Here is a 23310-nt window from a genome sequence, read left to right as displayed (position 1 = left end):
TCGAAACTTGTTTTTGCTGACCTGTAAAATTTTTTTAAATGTCAGGTACGCCCCTCTGGTTCTAAACCCCACCACTAGATGAGCCATTTGAATGCCTTGCACAGATTCTCTCATCCCGTGAAACAGAATACGAAATTCGTTGTGGTCTTGCTTAAAACGGCTTTCAGACACACCTAGCATACCCCCTGGGAGTACGCCAGAGGATGAGGAAGGCAAACTCCCTAAAGGGAAGGAATGAGGAAACCACAGGGGAACTACCCATCCCTCACGTTGGCGGCTGATGTGGTCCGCGGTCAGGTTACAGGAATAAGAAGGCAGAGCGGGCAGACATGGATAGGCCTATTAGTTGAGCTAGAAATCTAAATTCACAACGTACAATTTATAATGAGACTTTATAATGTTACCACTCAACTGCTCATATGGACAGCAAAGGGAACACAGATGTGTCTGCACAGCGGCCCCGTCCAGCTTTCTGTGAGGCGGACCACTTTCTTCTCAGCTTAAGAGCCAGTGTGGCTACCAAGGGCGTAGTTTTGGTTTCAACATTGGTAGGGACACAACAACCGAGGGGACATTGGAATTATGTAATATGACTTCACTCCAAAGGTAATGCGAACGAGTTCGCTCAAATATTGGTAGGGACATGTCCCTACCGTCCATATGCAAAATTACGCCCTTGGTGGCTACATAGATCAGAGTTTACGCATCAAGAGATTCGGGTAAACATAAAAAGTAGCCTAATTAATATGGAAAATCGTGACATTTCCGTCACATTTTGACTGTGATGACACCAGGCTTTTTCTGGGATGAATTCAACGAGACCAGTTAGCAAACAAGACAGCGGACAATGTTGGAGGCCAAAAACAAAATAAATTCATTAAAAACTCTTACTTTTTCGTAGTCAAAGCATAACGCAGAAATCACGCAAAGAAACAATGTAGAATCTAGCTAGCTAGCAGTAACTATGACTGTGCAATAACATACGCATTCGTTATTCACAGGGACAGAATCACAACAAAGCACATTTACACAATAGGTTTGCTTGTTAACCTGCACGACAGTAATTAGTAAACGTTATTTATAGAACCGCACACGCAGCGTAGCAGCCCACAGGACAGGACATCTTTTCAGAAAAAACACTACTGGAGAATGCGGGCATCGATCCCGCTACCTCTCGCATGCTAAGCGAGCGCTCTACCATTTGAGCTAATTCCCCTCTACAAGTGACAACTGTTATTTTCAATTCTCATGTATACAACTATTTACTTTTTATAATTAATAAAAAGTATGAGTCCCCTTATTTAACCTAGATAATGTTTAAACCTGTCATTCAGTTTTACGAAATTATCCTGAGAAATTACAACATCGCCATAAGGATTTAACAAGCTAACGTTATGTCAGCTAATTTAACTACTGTTAGCTTGCGCGATCAGAGACTTGCTAGCCATAAAGCCTTGCAAGACTATCTAGCTGACATGTAAGTTTTTTTCGCTGTATCAGAAAATATCACATACGTCAATCTATTTTTCATTAAACCTAGCTACCATAACGTTAGGCAGCTACCTGCTTTGTATTAACAATTCAGGTTGAATCCTGACGTTTCTACAAATCGCTAGCTGGCTGCATCGCAAGCTATAGCTAGGTATATATCGCATAAAGGCAAGGTAGCTACTATGCTAAACTTGCTAAAAAAAAAACTTCTTCCGTGGTGCATCTCATTATGGTGAGTGAGGAAATCGCGCAGCTAGTTCAACTAAGGAGGCAGCTGGTATCGTCAGCAGTTTCCCCTGCAATGTCCAAAAAAAAAAAAAGTCTGTAGGAAAAGAAACGGGAACTGCAGGGATGAGAGGATGGGACGAGCAAATTGCACCAAAATCTCTAACGTTAGTGTGCCCCGCAACACCGACGAGAACATTAACTAACTAGGCACCTTCACATAAAGCATAACTTTTTAAGGTAATTTTACCCTGCACGTGATAATGGTAAGTTCATTTTAGCTATATTTTGATTCATTATTTGATGGGTCAGTTCATGCGGTATCCTCTGCTGCACGTACCTGTCTGCGAACTCCTTTGCTTGCTAGCTAGCTTAACCTTGAGAATGCGAAAATAAGAGTGGCAATATAGCAAGGGACGGCTACATGAACAAGCACTGTAACGGGACGGGCGAGGGAGAAGCGCTCCGGGATGAGATCATTTATGAAATAACAAATAATTAAAACAGTGTACCAGTGACCGTTCTTACGGGACATGACGAGCTTCGACGAGGGGTATACATTCTAGTCAGAAATTAAATTGATGTTGTTATAATAAGATAATGTAACGTTAGGTACTCTAGTTTAGCCAACCAGGTGGCGATACAGGTAATCAGAACCGTGAGAACAAAAATTAAACTTTAAGTATGAGCTAACTGGCAAGTTGGGCTGTCCTTGGCTGTACACTCGATAACAGCTATATCTTGTCAGATAGCAAGTTTGCTGCCAAGAATAAAGACTACACTGTTTTAATTTACAATTCTAGCGTAAGTAATACTAATAGCTAATCAGTAATGCCATTTTTTCAGTGAAAGGCATGTTTCCTCGCAGTACGTAATGCTGCGACCTCGCATGCGCATGTCTTGGCAAGTAGTTTTCAAGGTACTGCAGCGGAACGAGACAGGGTAGGAATTTACACATCTGAGTTCTCCTACACCACACACTGAACTGACATTGAGCCTGCAACACTGAAGTCGTTGAATATACCATACGTAACTGCACCACCTTGATGTTAAAACCTCCTCTTGAAATTCTTCACCTTCACTGGATTGACACAGTTAATACTTTGTAATTGCATATTAGATCGTTGAATACTCTCTTTTATCACACAGTATGCAGCTAGTCCTGTTGTAATCCCACTGGCTCAAAGTCTTTTTATTTGCATACGTTGGTTACATACATAATTTGACAAAGGTCTCAAGAATGCAGCATATGATTATCAGGGGTTGACTGTCAAGTGCAGTAAGAGAGAAAGAGTGTCAGACAGGACTTTGTTGACACATATATCTGAGCACTGAATATCTGCTGTGTTACATGCAGCTCTGTGTACAGTTCCTGGGGCTGCTGACAGTGACCTCTATGGTCCGAGCTTTGGCCCTGCCCGTCAACTCCCACCTAACAGAGACAGATAAGGGGAGGAGGAAGGTGGTGCACGTGTTGGGTAAGGACCCCTCCTACACAGACACACCAGTCTGATCTGGAAGCATTTAAACAAGACACGTCTTTGTTTAATAAGTCACTTTTCACCGAGAAAGGGCTATGTAGATTTGCCATGTAAACACCCACTAATTCAACCTGCTTTTCTATGTAAACAATCACAGAATTAAATGATCAAATGTTGATTTAGCTGCTGTGCAAAACACAATTTGATATGTAAAACAATGCAAAAGAAACAATGATACATTGTCAGCCTTACTTCACCCTATGTTTACCTTATCTAATTCTATTGATTGTGTTTCACTTTGAAAAAAAAAAACTTTATTGTTCTTATTCCAAGTTAGGCGTAGCAAGCTACTGCCTTTTGATCTTCCCAGAGGAAGCTGATGACAACAGCTAGTTACACAGGAGAGCACCTCAGTGTGCCAGAGCAAGCGGCCGTCCAGTGAATCTACAGCAAGCCTCCCAAATCCATCATGCCCCTTCTCACTGTTGTGAGCAGCAATGAGAATAGCAGTTGTAGTTCATAAGGCTCTCCTGAAATGATAATCTTTCTCATCACTATGCAGCTCACGCCAGCTGGCTCTTTAGCTGTGAGCAAAGTGCTCCATCTCACAGAGAGCTGGACGGGGCATCTCTGCACACGTCCCTTTGGCAGCTGCGGATCACTCTAGGATGAATTAGCGTTTCCATCTGCTGAAATAACACCATTTACACACCAAGCTGAATTAGTGGATCTCCATGCCTCCACAATACCATTTACACACTAAGGTGAATGTGTTGTTTTTTCCCCGTGATTACCATAACTCCATTTACTGACATACCTGCTCCAAGCAGAAAAATGACTACCGCTCAGGATATATGTGCATGCACATATGTTTCTGAAGTATTATTTGATTGGTTTTGACATGTGCTGTGGTTTGTAAGTTCAAACAGTTCAAAAAGCTGGGTTTTACGATGGTAATGATAATGGCCAGCTGCGTTGGCTAATTGCAGACTGATCTGTCCACAAAAAGGCATCTCTCACACTTTGGCTCAGACTGAATGAGGCTGAAGTGGCATTCGATCTCCCAGGGCACTTGTTCCAAAAGAGGAGAAAGACTGTGAGAGAACCTGACAATATGTAAATCAGGCTCAGTGCTCTAGGTGCCCTTGAAACTGGAAAAAAAAACAAGAACTTCTTCCTCTCAAATTGATATGATGAAATGTGCTATGCCGTGACCCCAGAGTGAAAGCAAGCCCCTGGAGCCTGGGTTGCTGAAACCAGCACAGATTTTCATTGCACAGCAATTCAGTTTGTCAGCTTTTGCAGTGACACAGGTCCTTCTTAGGCTGTGCAAAGAACACTGAATTCACTGCCTGCCAATGCACAGACACTGCAGCTCGGGTGGCAGGCATGTGCTCTTGAATAAGGTGTTCACTGTATTCACTGCAACCTGACTGAACCTGCTCTGAGTGTCCTGCTCTGAGTCTGTGTGTCCTGACCCTGGGTGTGATCTGGCTCCCCCTGTGCAGAGGACGAGAGCGGGGCCGTGATCGTTCAGACAGCTCCGGGGAAGGTGGTCACCCACCGCGGTGGATCCATCACCCTGCCCTGCCGCTACCACCACGAGCCCGAGAGCACCGACCCCGCCCGGATCCGCATCAAGTGGACCAAGGTGACGGATGCCCTGCAGTTTGAAGATGTGTTCGTGGCTCTCGGGCGGCAGCAGCGGGTGTTCGGAGCATACCGTGGGCGGGTGGCCCTGGAGGAAGCTGGCCCGGGTGACGCCTCGATCATCATTCACAATGTCACGCTGCAGGACTATGGCCGCTATGAATGCGAGGTCACCAACGACATGGAGGATGACACGGGATTCGTCAACCTTGATCTTGAAGGTCAGGGGGTGAGGGGCTTCATGTGGTCCCACAACTTAGTCGTGATCTTCATCAGAATAGAATAAGTAAGTTATTCATTGCATCATTGGTAATGAAGAAACAGGATTCAGCTGGTTATCAAGTATTTTATTACATCTAGGTAATGAGATTTTGTGGAAAAGGATGGGTGTTGTATTGAACAGTATTGACCACCCCCGTGTGTAAGTCTGCTGTGGAGTCCCAGTGAGTTCATGGTGCAGGCAGATGAAGGCAAAGAGTATAGTCTAGGATTAGGGATTACGTATTTGGGAACCAGCGCTGCACTGCTCAGGAACCCTCTCTCCATCAGGTGTGGTGTTTCCCTATCACCCTCGCCTTGGGCGCTACAAGTTGAACTACCACGAGGCCCAGGAGGTGTGCCAGCAACAAGATGCCATCCTGGCCTCCCACGGGCAGCTGCACAAGGCCTGGCTGGAGGGCCTGGACTGGTGCAATGCTGGCTGGCTGGAGGATGGCTCAGTGCAGTACCCCATTGCACACCCCCGGGATCAGTGCGGTCGCAAGGACACCCCCGCCGGCGTCCGCAACTATGGCTACCGGCACAAGCAGGACGAGCGCTACGATGCCTTCTGCTTCACCTCCAATCTCAACGGTGAGTGTAGGTGTCAGCATGGGGGAGAGGAGGGCTCTGATCTCTGCCTGTGATCTCCGAAGCCCAGGGCCATTGGATCTGGAACAGCCTTCGTTAACTCTGCCCCCATGAAAGAGCCACAGGGCTCTCTGCTTTTGCTTTCATCTGTGTTCTTTGATATTCATTCTCAGCACAGTGCCAGCCTAAACCCTTTTCCTGGCTTGAAAGCAGATTCTGATTTAAAGATACCAAGGAAAACTGGACCTCAAGTATCAGCTATTAGGACTTTTTACAGAAGGATACACATGGCAATGAGCAATTTCCAGTTGAACTCTGAAACTGATTTTGGAAAATAATAGTTATTTTAACAACCAATTGGTGGTGGAAAGTTGGTTCTGGTTAGGAAACAAGACCTTATTTTGTGCATGAAGTTAAAATTAATCATGTCAAAAGAATATTGATTTTTTCAAAGCCTTGCCGTGTTATGAATTTTAAAAGCAGCATAGAGGCCATGTATTGTTGGCCCACTTTAATGCACTTCACTCTGGAAAACTAACAGGGATTTCTTTGCATCCCCATGTGTGTTATTACAGAATACATTCAGACCTGAAATGTGCACAGTTGGAGCAATTGTGGGTGATGCTGTAGTTCTGACCAGCTGGAAGATATTTACTGAGGCACCCATTGGGAAATATGAGACAATATTCCCCACTAATAGGCAGCAGTAATATAAACAAACAGAAAATCGATAGCCAAGCGTGGGGCAGTGGACAGCCTTCAGTGGGAGAAACTGGCTGGTAGTTTCATGTCGAGGTTTCTCACAGCTCAGCCGACTTTATTAAACTGTGTTCTGTTTCGCTTGAGCTCAGGCAATTTCTACTGTGCCAATCCCATTACTGTCATTTTCAGAGGGAGGGGAGAAGTATTTTGTGGGTGAAGTGAAAATGAAAATGGAAGTTGATTACATCGTTTTTGACAGAGAGGTCTTTCCAGGGTTGGTGTATCTGGTGTGTGTCTGTTTTAGAGCATCCATCCAGTGGGTTTTAAGGATCTCACCCAATGACAAATTAATTCTGGGATGGGGTCGGACTGGCTCAGTCCTTTGAAATCTGAGAACTGTCCATCCCAGTCCTGTGCCCTGATTGCCTGCTCCTTCTCCCAGGCCAGGTGTACTTCCTCAAGCGCTTCAAGAAGGTGAACTATGCCGAGGCGGTGAAGGCGTGTCTGCGCGACGGCTCCATGGTGGCCAAGGTAGGCCAGCTGTACGCCGCCTGGAAGATCCAGCTTCTGGACCGATGCGAGGCCGGCTGGCTGGAGGACGGCAGCATCCGCTACCCCATCGTCAACCCGCGGGCCCGCTGTGGGGGGCCCGAGCCGGGGGTCCGGAACCTAGGCTTTCCTGACAAAAAGTTCCGTCTGTACGGGGTCTACTGCTTCCGTAAGAACAAAGAAAGTTCTGATGTGCAACGCCCAACCCCGCGCTCGGAGAAGGTCGTTAACCTCAAGGCGGCTAATGGGACCAGGAGCGTCTAAAGCGAGCGGGAGGTAATTCAGGGGAACACTACCACACTGCTCCGGCAGTCCCGCAGCTTAATGGCTTGTCCAAAAATGACTGACAAGATGAGCTAATTTTCAGATTTGTAAGTAGTGAAAGTAGGGCAATGTGAAATCAGCGTGGAATTTTATCTACATGATTTCCCTTTCCCTTTTTTAAATGAGATGTCAGTCATCTTTGGTGCAAGCGTGCCAGTTACCCTCTACAAGAGCCTAAATTACAGCTCCGCATCGGCCAGGCACATCAGATTAGAAAGCCTTTCATTAGGTTCATTGTTTGCCATTGAGTCAGCTTCATGGAGGCAGACACGGCTTCAAGTTTTGCTTTTCATTCGGTCTCTCCCCCCAAAAAAGAGCACAGGAGACGTGGAGTGCCGTCTGTGAAACATTAATTAGCGTGAAGACAGAGAGATAATTTTGCACGTCTCCTAATGAATGCAGCACATTAGGCATGGCTCTCTCAGGCCTGATTATGAAAGAGTGATGAGCTGCGGAACACAACTAATTCCTATCTGCATCTCTGCCATGTGTCAGCCTCAGCTCTGTTTATTGGGTTCTTGCGCATTCTTAGTCTCTGAAGATTTCAGTCACTCGCCATGTTTGGACAGAATAGCCTGCAGATCTTTCAAAGAAAGCAACAAGCCTTTTTTTTAATCGTCAGCCAGGCGGCTTTTTCTCCTCTGCGCACAGTAGGCTGCATTTGGATATGTTTTATGAAAAGGATTTGCATTCTGACAATAAGTATAATACTAATAATCACATGGTAAGCATGTTCTGAATTGAGCTAGCTTTAGCAATTTAGGCTTAACTGAGTAAGAGCAACCAAAGTTTATATAAAGCTGCAAACTTCATTATCTGCCTTGTATACTGAATGCCAGTAGTGGCTTATCAGCAATAGCAATGCACAGGTATAATATAGAACAAAATGCCTGTATTGTACATTGTCTTGAGGGTCAAATTGGGTGCTTTGACACCTATTACAATGGTTTGGCTCCATGTGATCCGCTTATGAGCCTAGTTTATGTTTAGAATAAGTGTAATGCAAACTGCGCTTCAGTTATTCCTGTTCAATGGTACTATACAAATCCATGGTAACACATGTGTTTTTGGCACTCTCTTTGATTTAGAGCAGTGGTGTCTACTATATCACTTGTGCATTGGTGTCTGCCTTTTCTCTTCATTCGACTGTAAATCATGTTTTGCAAGTAGTGTCTGTCTATGTGCAGACAACAGTAAGCAAATGTTTTGTGATGTGCCATCACAGCACAAGTGACCATGTCATTTCCATAGCAACAGCAACAATTCAAATCAAGCTCTGAGCAAGCTAACAGCATGCACTATAATTCGACTACATGATAAAGCCTAGCTGTGGTTAAACAGAACTGGCAGCAGGTGCTAGTTACAGTACAGCTCACTAGATTTTAGCAGTATTGTATTCTGCTTTGATGGTGTGAGCGTGTGTGAGAAGAAAGTTCTTGGGGCAGTTACTGTAACTGAGTGAGTATCAGTGGCATGACAAGTCAGTTATATTACTAGTAACTGTACTCTTTGGTACTCTGATTTCAAATTAGGCTATATAGACCTTTGAAATGAACAAATACAAAGGAAAACTGTCTGTTCCTCATGCTGTTCTCTTTTCAGGAATTACTTACTGCACTTCTAAATCTTGAGGTGGAATTGACAGATATTGTTATTCCATGGCACAGAAATATAAGGAAAGACCACTTTTAAACTAAAGTCAGTTAATAATCTCAGCATACATGCTCACTCATCAACATGAAAGGTCATGTTTTGCATTTGACAGCCAGAAATGATTAATTTATTTCAGGCTAATTTTAACATAGGAACTTCAGACATTTTCTCATTTGTTTTCTTGAATGCCAGATGTGGTCAGCTCTCCATTTAAATATGCCAGCATTACTTAGATCAGCATAACGATTACACTGTGAAGCCCCATTGAAATAATGAATGGCATTGTTTGTATAACAGACTGTAGCAACAAAGGAATGATAGCATTGTGATACCAACTGAGTTAACTGCAGTAATATGTGACAAAAATAAAGTGTTCATTCAGATTGAACATGCTGTCTGGCTTGAGGTCAATTAGTGGGTTCATGGTAACATACTGTTTATAACTGAACAGGTCTGATTCACCATGGTCCAGCATCCATCTTCATAAATTGTATGTGCAGATGTCTGGAGAAGAAATGTATAGAGGTATGTGGTCAGATCAAGCCCTTAACCAAAGCCCAAAGGACACAAGTCCATGTGGTCGTGGTTTGCTTGTTTCTAGACTAATTTATTTTCTCTGAGAGTGCACTGGAGCCATTGAGAGGCGAAGAGAGGGAGAAAGCGAACTGTGACACTGCTGAAAAGAAAAGAAAACACTATTTTCATTCCATCAACCTCTTTTCTTGGCAGAAAATGAAATAAGGTGACCCTGTAACAATTGGGTGCACTCTGCGAGTAAATACAGCACAATCAAATCACAAAGGGTTTCATTTGTGTCTCATTTATCAGCTGTTGACAGGGGTCAGACTCAAATAAGGGCTTCTGAAGAAGGAGCACATGTAGGGACTGAGACAGAGGAAGAGTCGGGATTCAGTGTATAAGAAATGGATTTTGGTCCACAGATAGTGGGTGCTCCCTGTGTGGTGGGGTCATCTTAAGGCATTCAGTCAAAGCCCTGGAGGCCCACTCTGTGAGTCGGTTCTTCTTCAGATTGCTCTTAACGTGTTTGATTAAGCAGCTAACTGAATGCTGTTCTGGATTCTACATCTATTGATTGCTGTCTGAATTAAGGCTTTTTTTATACGCAATAGAGTTCGACTTTTGTTAAAATCTGCTCCTTAAATTCATTGGTGCCTGCCTCAGTTAAGCTCAGTTTGCTCAACTGGTCTAGATCCTCTGACAGTCAATTGAAAAAATGATTTGGTCTTAAATTCACTGCTTATCTGTATCAGTACTAATTTGCTGAAGAGCAACAAATTGATAAATACAGTGAAATGCCATTACTTCTGACAGAGCTCCAAGAACAAATTTCTTTTACGAATGACTACTGGGAGATACTGGTAACTAACAAAGTGTCAGGTCTATCAGTATTTAATTAGCAGAAAATACAATTACTTGAGCCCAGTGGGAGAGAATCCCAACATACATGGTGGGTCTCCAGGACCAGGACTGCTGGTGTAAGGTATCACTCACTGACAGAATAGAACAGAATAGAATAGACTTTGTCATTGCACGGTGGGGTACAACGAAATTGTGGGTAGTCTGCAACAACAGTGCACTGTGGGACATTTATATTAACACAATACAAATAAGGCACACAATATTAGGTATAAAACACAACAAAATACAATAACCAACACATTATTGACATCTAAACGTGATTAACTTTATTTAGATATGTACTGTATTGATATTATTTGCCACCCTCATATTCGCATGCAGTTTTCTGTATATTGATAACATACAGAAATAGTGTGACATGAATACCCTTTACAATGAATAATCTTTCTAAATATACAATATTTTAACTGAAAGCATATAATTACCAATTCTGCCTTGGGTAAATTATAAAAAATGAGCTGACATTTTGCCCTTTGCACAGTCCTCCAGACTGCTTGGCTCTGTTGCTGTTTATGTAACCCCCTTTGCTTTGAATATGACCCCCACTGTTTGGGGCGCAATTGGAAGCTGTCACTTGCACAGATCAAGAGAGAGTGTGTTAGCTTTGGTCACTGAACTGTTTCAAAAAATCCCAGATCGGGGTGGCAAGGAGAGGCAGAAGGTTAATGACACAATTCATACTGTTTCTCTAGGAAGGAGGCTATATATGATCACGTGGCTCAGGGAGTTTTGAGAGAATTGGAGAGGAAATTAGCCCATTTCAGTTGAAACAGGGTAAAACAAAGGACAAAAGACATTGGGAACAGAGTCATTGGCAACGGACTAGCGCAGTGCTAGCAGGTTTTCAGAATAGGTTTTTTGAGGGCAAGTTACTTGATGTGTCAATATTGGACATGAGAGGTTGCACAGCCAAAGTGGTGGATTTCTCCAGTTAACAAAGCGGTATCCCTCAGCAAACAGCGCTGTCAGAATACAAGAGAGAGTGAGGCCCGACAAAAATAAACGCAAAGAATACACTGCAGATTGTGCTGTGTATGTGCCTCCACAAACCGTGGACGTTCCATTGTACAGCGATTCAGTAATCTGCTTAATGAAGGAAGATTTCTGCATCATCAGTCAAATACACCAAGCAACGGAAGACTGGGCATCTGCATTTAGGCCAGTATGTGCTGTAGATGCCAGCCAGTAAAATACGTTTCAAATTTTCATTGTGTTGGCTCTGAATCTCAAACTCTTGTAAAAGCTATTAGTGCTTGATGGTTCACCATCTGCACAAACATCATTAGCGCTTTTAATAGCAGTGCACTTGTAAGGCTTAGCAGGCTCTATTCATCAATGTTCCTGTTTAAAGTTTGTCATCATAAGTGGATTAAGAATGCATATCAACATTATGTGATGCATCAAAGCCCTGCATAGTTTTTTATCATTCTTCACAGAAACCAAATAACATTGTCCCATGATTAAAAAAAAAAGTCGTATGTTAAGTGCATTGAATTTGTTTTGAGTGAATTTGAATTTGCGAGTTAATAAAAAGATACTGGAAAATAATGACCAGTACCGATGAATGTCTATCAGTAGGGGTTGGAATTCAAAATTGGAATTCACATTCAAACATGGTTGTTCATAACTAGTCTTAATGCTCATAGAGTGGCATGCAAGTATGTAATTTTACACATTATTGAATGAAAAGAATGTATAAACATTTAATGGGGAAGGTTTCTATTAAAAGACAAGAAGCTAATAAAATAAACTGGAAGGTAAGAAAATAAACAGGCTCGATGCTGCAATCGTCTACCATGCTGAAATTCTACCACCATCTTATTTCTAATCCTATCTAACCATCTATACAATCTGGTGCTTGGCAACCATGCTTGACCTTCAAAATACTCCTTTTCATTAGATATTTTACGGACCAAGATGCAGAGGTACTAACTTCGTTTTCAGTGTCATATTTCAGTGAATTACAGAAGGCTTAAATACCTTTCCCCTCAAAGGCTGGCAACAAGAGGATCTGGGCTGGTTCATCAGTTCAGAGACATGGGATTGCCTGTGGTCTGACCACCTATCCCTTCTAAAATCTGTAGGTGTAAATCTTGAGGTTACTTATCATTTGTTCTGAAAAAAAAAAAGATTCTTCCTCTGCACCTGCAGAGGGAAAAAGAGTCCTGCACAGTGCTTCTGGGAACAGCTTGGCAGTGCCATGTCCCTGCAGCTGGCGCATCACCGTCTGTCCGCAGGCTGGCTTCGGGTCAGTGGCACATGATGAAGTAAGTGATCAGGTTATGAAAACACATGGCCAGCTGAGCTCCGAGCACAAAGAGGGAACTGACTCCTCTCACTGGAGACGGGTACATGCCACAGTCACGCTCTGGTGCGCAAAGCTCTAAACCTGCCTTCACCTTCTGAGCGCATACTGTTTCCCCCCGGTGCAGCTGGAGGAAGAGGAAGAGGAGGAAGGAGAGCAGCAGCCGGCGGGAATCACAGCTTCCTGTTGTCATCACACTCAATCAGCTGTCCCGGTGGAGGGGGCATCTTGATTACGCACTCAAGCGTGGGCCAACTCTGAGCTGTTATCAAAAAATGGATGCTGGCGTCATTGTGGAAGCAGACCTGCCATTACACTGTAGGAGGCCACATTACCTACTCAAGCAGGAAGTGCTACTGTTATGCATCAGAGCGAATAATGAGGACAGGGTGTCCTTGCAAGAGCAGGGGTTTACCAAAAAGCACACAGTTTTGTGGTTTTCTTTCCAAAAAGCCTTTAAAAATGTCATTTATTTGTTTATTTAGAGAAGCAGTACAGATATGCACAGTGTTTCAACAGGACAGTTTCACGGCACATTGCAACACATAAGAGAGGTCAACACTGGAGCAGGAGAAAGGCAAAAAAAAAAACAGAAAAGGAGAAAGGGAATGGTTGCATATAAGCTGACCTATGAAATATCCTAGATGGCATTTTAAGGAGTCCTTATGGTGAGCTTTATTTTTTGTCTGTTTTGTGTTTTTTGATGTTGGTCCAGCACACTGGAATTGTTATTGGATTGTCAGAAGGTTAAATTCATGGAAAAAAAAAAAAACAAAACAAATCATTACATTGAGACTGCAGTGCTGTTTCGATGGCTTATCTGACTGTCTCACGTTGCTATGAAACATACTGAAAGTAGAACAAGCAGAAAGACCTGGGCTTAAGCTGCACACACACTAATAGTCTATTGGAATTAATTTAATATACAAACGTACTCATGCTGAACACCTAAGAACACGTCTAAAAGGAAAATAACAGCTTCTGAAAGAATAAAGAGACATAAGAATGACTGCACACACACACCCAAGCGCGTGTGCAGTATGACTTTACTATTATCCTCTTGGCTGTTGTGAATTCACAAATCTAAAGCCACAAATGGTACTCTATGTTCATTGCTCTATCACAGCCTAAATGTATTCTGCTCAAAAATACAAATGATGAAGCCCACATCATGATCTCTATTGATACTGTTGATATTTATGTCCATGCATGTTTGTTTTTAAGATGTATGTTGTTTATTGGTCCAAAAACTACCCACTTGGAAGATAACTACCATCAGTAGTCAAATCATATGGAGATATTTTGCAGGCATCTGTCTTTGCAGGTCAGTAATACATCACGACAGCATGGCACCTTTCAGCCACCTATAAAACATTTCAATTCATGTCATGAATTCAGAAGGGAGTTTGATATCAGTCCTGGGGAGCTGAGGCTGAGTAATGTTGCATTCATCATGCGCAGATAGCACCTCGGGTGTCCTTATCAGTGGCGATATAAAGACAAGTCATGTAATCCTTTGAATTCAGAGGCAGACCCTACTGAATATCAAGGAGAAAACAAAGACAACACAAAACAAGGAGACAAATCACTACAAAATATTGCGGTGAAATGGACCATAAATTAACGCCACCTACACAGATTATTGTCAAATTAATGTTCACACACACATGGTCCTCTCCCTCCCAGCGTCTTTCATTCTGCCAAAGTGGACCTTGCTTTTTCTAACATCTTTAAAGTGACTCTGACAGTAATTGTTCTTGCTGCCTTTTTATGCCCCATAGACATGGAAAGTAATGGTTGTTAAAGTTCAACTGTCATGAAGTGCTTTTCCCTAGAATCCCAAACACAAGATTTTGTAATTTATTTCCTTACTTAAATAATGTATTTAAATTGTAAACTAAAAGTTATAAAGTTCTAAATACTTTAATGTTACTTTGTCTTGGTCTCCTCGTTACATCATTCACTCTGTGGTTATTTTGCAGCATGTTGGGATCTGAGTTCAGTACATATTTGTCCAATTACCAGGACCATAGCCAATAATGACCATATCATATAATCCTGTCCTACTGTCTAAAGATGTACACAGTACATTTCAACAGTATGCATGTTAGTATGAGATGCAGTGGAATTATGTTTTGGGTGTTTTGGGTGTCGATGGGACCTTGACAGATGTTACCTGGAAAGTGAATGAAAACCTTTTTACATCAACTTTCTACAACATCAACTTAAAAATACAAAAAGACAAACAAGACATGGCCATTCAATAACATCATTGATCCAATCAGTTTTTTAATGATTTTTTTCATATTTGAAAAGAATATGATACAATGAAAGGACTGGAATTCATAAGAACATCAACAAATACTGGTCAGCACTTAAAGACCACATTCAGAAAGCCTTCCCTACCACATTTTTTTTGCTTGGTTTCACACAGCTCTGTGTCAGAATGTTAATGTATCAATTTATTGTAAGAAACCCAAGGGGTGTTTTGAATGTTCCCCTTTGATATTGCATCACGAGGTGTTTTGTGTCTGGTGAACGCAGAGTAGTCGGAAAGGCTGTGTGAATAAGGTCCAGGGAGTCTAAAGAACAAACACAACCAGATTTCAAAGAATTTCAAAAATCCCACTGAGTATTTACATCACAGATAGTAGAAATGCTTTACAGATCCTGGTACAAGTCACACATCTAGCTCTGATTTGTGATTTTTTTGTGTTGTTTTGGGACCTGGGAACAATGCTGGTTTAAACCCTGAAAGGCTCTTCATTAATGAAGGTTTTTATTCTGTTCTTTGTGTGTATTTTTGGTGAGCAGAAAGATAAACATAATAAATCGTAAACACACACTTGAATAAATTAACTTATTTAACTTATATAAATTAACTTAAAATGAATGCAGACAATGATAAATAGAAGTTGAATAAAACATGAGCTCATAACATCACATGTGTGGAAAATCCAGACAAAATCTTTTCAGGGCTATTTGGGAGCATAAATAACAATAATAACTGCAAATGTCCTCTTAATAATAATCATCATATTATTATAACTATAATTGCAATCATAATCATAATAATAAGCACAAGTGTACTAATTCCATTTGGAATGATGTATGCTTAGTAACACGATACCATTTCTTCATCAATACATCCTATACCCATTGAAAGAGTTATCTGATTGGTTGGTTTAGGTCCTAGTGCTCACTGTTATGGACATGATCAGTCACCTGCTATTCCAAAGAGAATGAAATTTCACTGATGAATACACGTGCAACCACCCACCCACCCACCCACCCATGCAGGTGGTGTGTTCGGGCATTTTGGAAAACGTTGAAAGCATGTATGGACAAATACAGAAACAGAATCTGTCAAAAAAAGAAGAAAAAAATAAATGTGACAGAACAGCTGAGTTCATAAGCACGCCAGTGAGATCACTCTGGGGAGGACAACTGAAGGGAAACACATGTTACACATATCCGCTGTCAGCGAGCACATAGCGTCAATTTTAACTGCCAATATCAGTGACAAACCAAAGTGATAGATATACCACCATTAAATAAATGTGCTACCAATGTGTGGGGTAAAAACAAAGTGAAAAGATCACATTCCAGGATGGAACCAAGAAAGGACTGAAGGAGCTTCAGCCCCATTCCAACTACAAACCAGGCAGCTGGCGCCATAAATCAAGGAACATAACAATAACTCCCCTTCCTGAGGCAGTGCACACTCATTAGCTGCCTATCAATCAGCAAAAGGAATGACTATTGGAAGTCACTTGATCATTTAAACCCCAGTGAAAACTGTTACTTTTTACCCACCAGAGGACAGTTTGCAACATTTTAGCAATGAGAATGAAAACCAAGACGATTACAGGAAGATTCACGTTCATTTTTTTGTTGGCAGGTTTGCAATGAGTTAAGAGCGGCCCAGGTGAAAATAGATCATCACTACATTTGCCTAAAACATTAAACACATTTAATCTCTAAAAAAGCAAATTTCTACAAGATGCTCAGTGTTTATACTTTAAGGGTTGATACTCTTTTTCTGATATGTATCTTTTGTAAAGCTACAGTATGTCGGAACCAACCTGCGTCCTTTAAGTGTGGATTTGAGGAGAACGCTGTTCTGCTACAGAAGCCGGTATGAGTGAAAGCAATCAGCAGTGGACAAGTTCAGCCAAGAAAAAGCAACTCTTACTGCGCTCACACACCGGCAGCGACAACGAGTGACAAAGCAGCCGGAACTCATTCACACCGAGCGATGTGGCGACTGTCGCCCAGTGTCACCCAGCGACCATTGGAAATGGATGACTTCCGGCCACTTTGTCGCTTGTGGTCACTGCCGGTGTGAGCGCAGGGTTACTAAGCTTTAAAATCAGCTCCATTTGCTTCGACCACTGGAGAATGCAAACAGGTGCTGGATCAGGGGTAAGATGTGGCAGCAGTTGTAATTATTGTAACTAAAAATTGGTGCCCACAAAAGTGCAGCATGTAAAAGAGTTCAATCAAGCATCCTTGAATGACGGCTCTAAGTAGTGACAAAAACCCAGAGGCAAGGATAAGGATTTAATTTTATTATCAAACCATGAGAGTCCAAACTGAATACCACTTTACTCAAGACAGAGTGTCATCTCTAAATGCAACTTTGTGTGCCTGGTATGAAAATGCTCATCTTACATTTGCAACATGATAAGTTGCATTAACTGATATCTACAGTTTTCTATTAGAGGGCAAAAGGCTACAAAAAGGCTAGGGAGGGGGCCTGCTACAGCCTTCACAGTAAAGACAGTAAAGCAGTTCAAATCTGAGGAGGGATTCAAATTGCCTTCTTTTCAAACTGGCACAGTGGCGGTAGGACAGGGCTCTTTTCGCAGACTGGCAGCAGGAATAGGAGCGGTGTATTGGAGCTGCTCAGCACTGGTCAAGATTGGCCTGTCTCACAGGGAGAGGGGGGAATCTTCGCCCGGGCCTAGACAAACACACAGAGCCAGATTACAGGAGGCCCTGCAGATCACAGCCTCGACTTTTGAGCTCTCTGGTGAGAGGCGAGTCATCTGTCTCCCTGCAGGGATAGAAAGCTTTCGGTAACGACAGTGAGACGGCAGCATGCAGAGCGCGGTCTCAGAGTCAGGATAATCTTCTAGAACAGGGGGAGCGGGCGGGGGGTAGGGGGGCATTTACCGAGAGGAGGGCAGGCCGCGGAGAGTGAGACAGTTTTAGAACAAGGACGGCTGCCGCAGAATGAATTTCTGCCACTGGGGGGGACTCGGAGACTTGCTGGCCTGTTATGCTAATCTCTTCACTTTGTCACCAACCGCTCGGGCTGATTTCCCTTTGACGCGTTCCTAACGCAGATAATACATTGGAAATGAGACGGAGTATACACACCGCTCATACCAAGCAGTATTTCCAGTCATTGATGGATGTGTGGTGTTAATGCAGGGCCCAGATTAAATAGAGGGCAGAGTGTTCCTGTTGCTACACTCAAGCTACTGTTCTCCTCCTCCATCTCTAGCCTTGATTATGCTCTGCAGAGGGAGCATGAGGTGAAACTTAGCATTTCAAAACTATAGCCGCAACACTCTGTGAAGGCACAAGAAATATCAAATCAGTCTAATTGTACCTTTTCTTGCATCATCGAAAGAAGCTATTTCATTATGCCCTACGTATTCTACATAAATCACAAATATGAAATCTCACTGTGTGTAATTATAACTTCCTTTTGATTCCCTGTGTTCTACCAGTCTTAAAATGGACCCTGAACTCTGACAATCCACATTACCCCACTGTATTAAAAGGAAATGACTTTCCCTAAAAAAATGCCGCAGACATGGTGGTGGGGGGTTGTGAGCGACCTTATTTCTCTAATTAAGGTCTGCAATGAAGCGGCCACATCACTCGTTTTGTGTCTGCCTCTGGGGACCGAGATAAGGCATCTTGAGGAAGCAGTATGCTTGTGAGAAGACAGTAAACAGAAAGAGAATGAAGAATCGCTGAGGAGCCGCCTCAGGCACCAAGAAACAAACAGGTTAGCGTTGACTTATCGTGGAATTAAAACATCAACAGAAATCACCTGCATCCTTTTTCCTTTTTAGGAGACTTTTGTCTATATTCTTAGCATATCCAAACCTACTTGGTGCTGACACAGAGATTAGACTGTCCCTGGCAGTTCGCTCACAGCACCTGCCCCTCCCTCCAATACGGCCCTCCAGCTTTGTCTCTCGGACGCATCTGTTTGTTCTGTTTGTGCAGCTGCCGTGAGGTTGGGGATGCGATCACAGCAGATAATGTCTACACTCTCTCAAACACGGCCTGCTGTGGAGCCACGAGGGACAGGCAATGGGCTGTTTAATACCGCTGCTCTCGGGAGGAATTTACACTGATTTAAATGTCAATCTGAAAATATCCCGTACACACCTTGGCATATTCGGTTCTGAAATGGCCAACGCGTGACCGACGTTTGAGTGGCGTCTCAAAGACACCCCGTCAGACTGTGACAGGTATGACAGGCCCTGGGATCCCTTTCCCTCACTGCACAGCCCTGTCATCCTGGTGAATGGCAGGAGCTGGGATGATAACCTCTTCATTAATTATCCGTGCTTAAAAAAGATTAATTGCACAGATTTGGTGTCTGCTTGTTTCTCCCCTTTTCCACTCTGCTTCTGTGTCATTGACAAGGTTTACAAAGCCAGTGGAAGAAAGACTGGGGACAGAAAGAGAGGGAGGGGTGGGGGTGGTGGGTACAGTAATCTCAAGGGAATTGAGTCAAAGAGATAACTGCATGCTTTGACTTCACAAAAAGACATTCAGAAAGATATGGCCTTCTTGCACCAGAAAACGTGGTGTACTCCTAGTCAGCTGCCCTTTTTAAAAATTGGGCACCTGCTAGGAATAAAAATGGAGCTGTTGTGAACTATTTCATTCTGAAACCTGGTGATTTGAACCCACCCACATACACTACACACTTTCCCCTGAATGTTTGTCTTCAATATCATTATAAACTACATCACCCCCACACCCTCCACACCTGCTACAGGCTAATACCCTAAACCCTCACCTCTCTGTGTTTGCCCCTGAGCAAACCTAACTTCCATTCTGTACCTTTGTGAATGACAGGCAGAATACTTCTCCCACAATGCCACTGGGAGTCTATCTTAAATGTATTCCAATATCCAAGATCAGCACAACCTGAGGCAACCTGGAAAGCTAATTCTTCAGGGTACAGAATTGAACCCAAAGGTTGCTATGAGCTAAGAGTTTATCTGTTTAATGTAGCTAGTGGGGCAGTGCACAATTTAGAGAAAAGATTCCCAGCATTTCTTTCTTGCTGACAGCAGCTGATAGAACAGATTCTCCTCAGTGGGCATGAGTCACAGAGAGCTGAGTCCGAGGAGAAACAGACCATCAATACAGAGGGGCAGGAGTAAGAGAATCGAAAAGAGGCAGGGAGAATGAGCTGGCATTTCCAGTTTAGAATATCAAGCCTCCTAAATAACTTATCTTATTTTTACCTAAAGTGATGTAAAACTAACATATTCAATAGATCAGATGGACCACAGTTGTGGGTGGAATAATCTACCACCAGAGAGAAGTGTTCACTCTGGGCATTTTACACGGTCTGTCAATCAACAAGAGGCCTGTATTTCTTGCCAGCTTAAAAAAATTGAACCCCCAACAATCCAGCCTCCATTGTGTCTAAGAAAGCAATTATTGGCAAAGCCAATATACAATTCCACATGAAGTCCTTTGACAAGCCATTCAAATCGACACAATGGGATGAATGATACAGCTGGAACAGTGAAATGGCTTTCTCAGCAAACCAAACACATTCAAGGACACAAGTCAAGGAATATATTCACATGTATGGGACAACAGGGTGTATGTTTAAAATATGACATGTTTATGTGAAGCATTAGTTGAAATCGTGAAAAGCATTCTCCAACTACGCTGATTTGTGCACTGCATTAATGAATGTGTATATTTACAGTTAGTAGTTTACGAAATCCCACCCCCCAACAATTACAGAAATGAAAAAAATACAGGATGGCAAAAAACTTTAGAAAAAAAATGGGACGGATTTTAAAAAGGGTCTAAGCAGACTTAGTAAAAGGAGATGTGACAGACAGAAAGGAGGAGAAAAGGAGGTGTATAAAGGGTCTGTTATTGTCTCTGTGAGGCCTGACAGTACTCTCGCAAGCCTCAGAGTTGAGTATGATTCAGCCTGACTCCCTGAGCCAGGATGAGGGGCTTGGAGCAGGAGAGGGGTGGAGGGAGCGGGGTGACTGCAGCGGGCAGCGAGGGTTTTTGGTTCAGTAGTGGCCGTGACCCTCCTCCCCACCCCGGTGGCCCCCTGCTCCGTGCTTCTTGTGCTTTCTGCGTTCCCGCCGGGACTTGTGGTGGTGGCGGCGGTAGCGGTGGGATCTTCGGGCTGCAAAGAGGTGAGGGAGTGTTAGAAGCACGCTGGCACCGCTCTCGCCGACCGTCACTCGGCCCCAAGTGCCTATTTATACTCGAGGAGGGGGGCTTTCAAAACATTGGCATGGAATTCGCCTCCTACTCAAGGCCCACATGAGTTTGGTGCTGTGTTGTCGTGCCAATTTGGAACACAGCCTGTTCATTACTGTCAGAGAAAAGCTGTTGGAGAAAGACATTTCTTCGAGAAAAAATACATTCAACGTTACATATCATATTGCTCAATATTTGCCAAAAAGTTGCTGAAAAATTGTTCATCTTCAGATGCAATTTCATATGTTGATAAAATTCAAGGAATATTCAAGAAACTCAAGAAGTATTTTGGTGTAAAGGGGTGTCTCTAGCACTTTTTAAACGTTTTATGAGTAAAATGTAATAGTTAAGTTGAGGTAACTGCAGTTGTTACAGTAAAGTGTCCGTTGATGAAAGACAACTTTGTTTTGCCAGATAATGTTTTATGAATGCTAAAAGGAGAACATAAAACCACTGCCTGTAACTCACACTTTGTGCAGAGGATCTTGGGGCGGTCCCACTTCCCGTTGGCGCGGCATTTGGCCGTCGGGACGTGGCGCTGGAGGAAACCATCAGCGCACTGGTAGCGCACCACAGAGTGGATGTCGTAGTGCGACCTCTTCCGGCCAATCAGGAAGGCGTTGTCCACAGAGGGAGGCGTCCCGCACAGTACTGCACAGACACAGGTGGAAACAAAGACAGAAATATCTATATTCAGGTGCCTAATTAATGTTGTTCCTCTCCACATATGGCACTGTGTGTTACAGTTATATACTAAAGAAAGGAAGCCTCGGTAATGGAGTGCCACAATCCTGCAGATTGCCTACAGCTTTGTGAACGGTGCAGTACACCCACATTTAAACCAAATGCACACAATCAATTTATAAAGAGTTCAATGGAAAAGAACAGAAGCAAATGCCTGTCCTTGGTGTATACATCAAAGGGCGGTCAGTATAATCTACTTGGGCTACTCAAACAGCATGCATTTAAAGGGCGATATTTTAGAGATCTGAGTTACTTTGTACTTAGGGGACTACTAAAGTGACATTCAGAGAAGGACATGAACAAGCCTGCTGTCAATGTGGTTCACTCGGTGTGTTCTGTGATGTGAGGTGTATGGACAGGCTGACTGGAGATCAGTCTTAGGACTGAAGAGCAAGACATGCCATTTGCTCACAGCTCAACCCGGCGCTGAATCAATGGCCTGTCTGTGGTGACAATGACTTCAGAATGTGACAGCCGACAGGACTGATTCCAAGACAATGTTTTGTATAATTTTTTTTATTTTCTGGATCAAAGTAAATGAGATCAGAGAGCTGTCTCTTTGTTGGAGTTCTCTTCTCTTTCTCTAGATGGCACCCTTGCTGCTAGAAACCCGAATCCCTCTTGAGCGTGCCTCCACAGGCGAAGACAAACATGTGTCGCAGAGCTGCAGACAAAGTCTTCCTTTCCTGCATGCGATGAGACTGCAGAATCTGCTGTGGACGTTAACGGATTCCAGGGCAGCCTATCAGTCCCCAGGGCCTGGGCAGCCAAGAGTGAAACCTGCACAGAGTCCTAAATATAACGCCCCCCCTCTCCGCTGCACATTAGCCTCTCCCTTTATCAATCCAGCCGGGAAAGCCGATGTCATTAATCCTGGACACAGATTTCATGCCACATTTGCAATCAAATTAATCCTGGAGAGAGCACCCTGGGTTATCTGCCGAGCGGGCCAATCATGGGAATTTAGCAGGGAATTGATCTGAAGTTAGCCTGCTACCAGCCCCAGCCTTCGGAGGCACCGAAAGCTCCCCGCCAGCTCCCCAGGGCAACTCAGTCACAGTTCTGTTGGCTCAAAGTGTTGGTTAGTGGCGGCTTCCCTGTCTGGGGCGCGCAGAGGAGAGGGCTGAGGGCGAATGCCCTCATTAAAAGGAGAGTGGATGTGCATCAAAACAAAGTTCAGTCAGTGTGGCCCCCCTGGTCTCAGTCACCATCTTTGGGCCTGCTGCAGAGAGCAAGGGGGTGCAGTGCTGCTGGGAATGCCCATTAGATCAATATCAGTGAGGGAAAGACAGGAGACGCAAAACGACCATATTCCAGCCTGGGAAATGACACTTGAATTGGCCCTTTTAGCATTCACTCTCTGCAAAAGATGCAGTTCAAAACCAATACAGTATA

The 23310-nt window shown here is 43.3% G+C and overlaps 2 protein-coding genes and 1 non-coding gene across 3 annotated transcripts in view; 1 reads left to right on the top strand and 2 right to left on the bottom strand.

The window, feature by feature from the left end:
- Window positions 1-1143: 1143 nt before the first annotated feature.
- trnaa-agc lies at window positions 1144-1216 on the bottom strand. Its single transcript has one exon. It is a non-coding gene; the product is annotated as a tRNA-Ala (tRNA).
- Window positions 1217-1843: 627 nt separating this feature from the next.
- Window positions 1844-8232, top strand: hapln4 (hyaluronan and proteoglycan link protein 4). The gene is made up of 5 exons (XM_036521913.1): window positions 1844-1982; window positions 3074-3194; window positions 4706-5068; window positions 5397-5699; window positions 6841-8232. The coding sequence occupies exons 1-5, from the start codon at window positions 1980-1982 to the stop codon at window positions 7209-7211; spliced, it is 1161 nt and encodes a 386-aa protein (XP_036377806.1). The 5' UTR covers window positions 1844-1979; the 3' UTR covers window positions 7212-8232.
- A 12511-nt stretch (window positions 8233-20743) lies between these two features.
- ncanb (neurocan b) overlaps window positions 20744-23310 on the bottom strand; it is an 84896-nt gene continuing 82329 nt past the window's right edge. The window contains exons 13-14 of the mRNA XM_036522084.1: window positions 21640-21822; window positions 20744-21094 (exon numbers count right to left, since the gene is read on the bottom strand). Coding sequence (XP_036377977.1) covers window positions 20976-21094; window positions 21640-21822 — 302 coding nt within the window. The 3' untranslated portion in view covers window positions 20744-20975. The remainder of the gene's footprint in view (window positions 21095-21639; window positions 21823-23310) is intronic.

Source organism: Megalops cyprinoides, chromosome 2 (assembly GCF_013368585.1).
Source record: "Megalops cyprinoides isolate fMegCyp1 chromosome 2, fMegCyp1.pri, whole genome shotgun sequence".
Taxonomy (NCBI): Eukaryota; Metazoa; Chordata; class Actinopteri; order Elopiformes; family Megalopidae; genus Megalops; species Megalops cyprinoides.
This window is presented reverse-complemented; position numbering and strand designations above follow the sequence as displayed.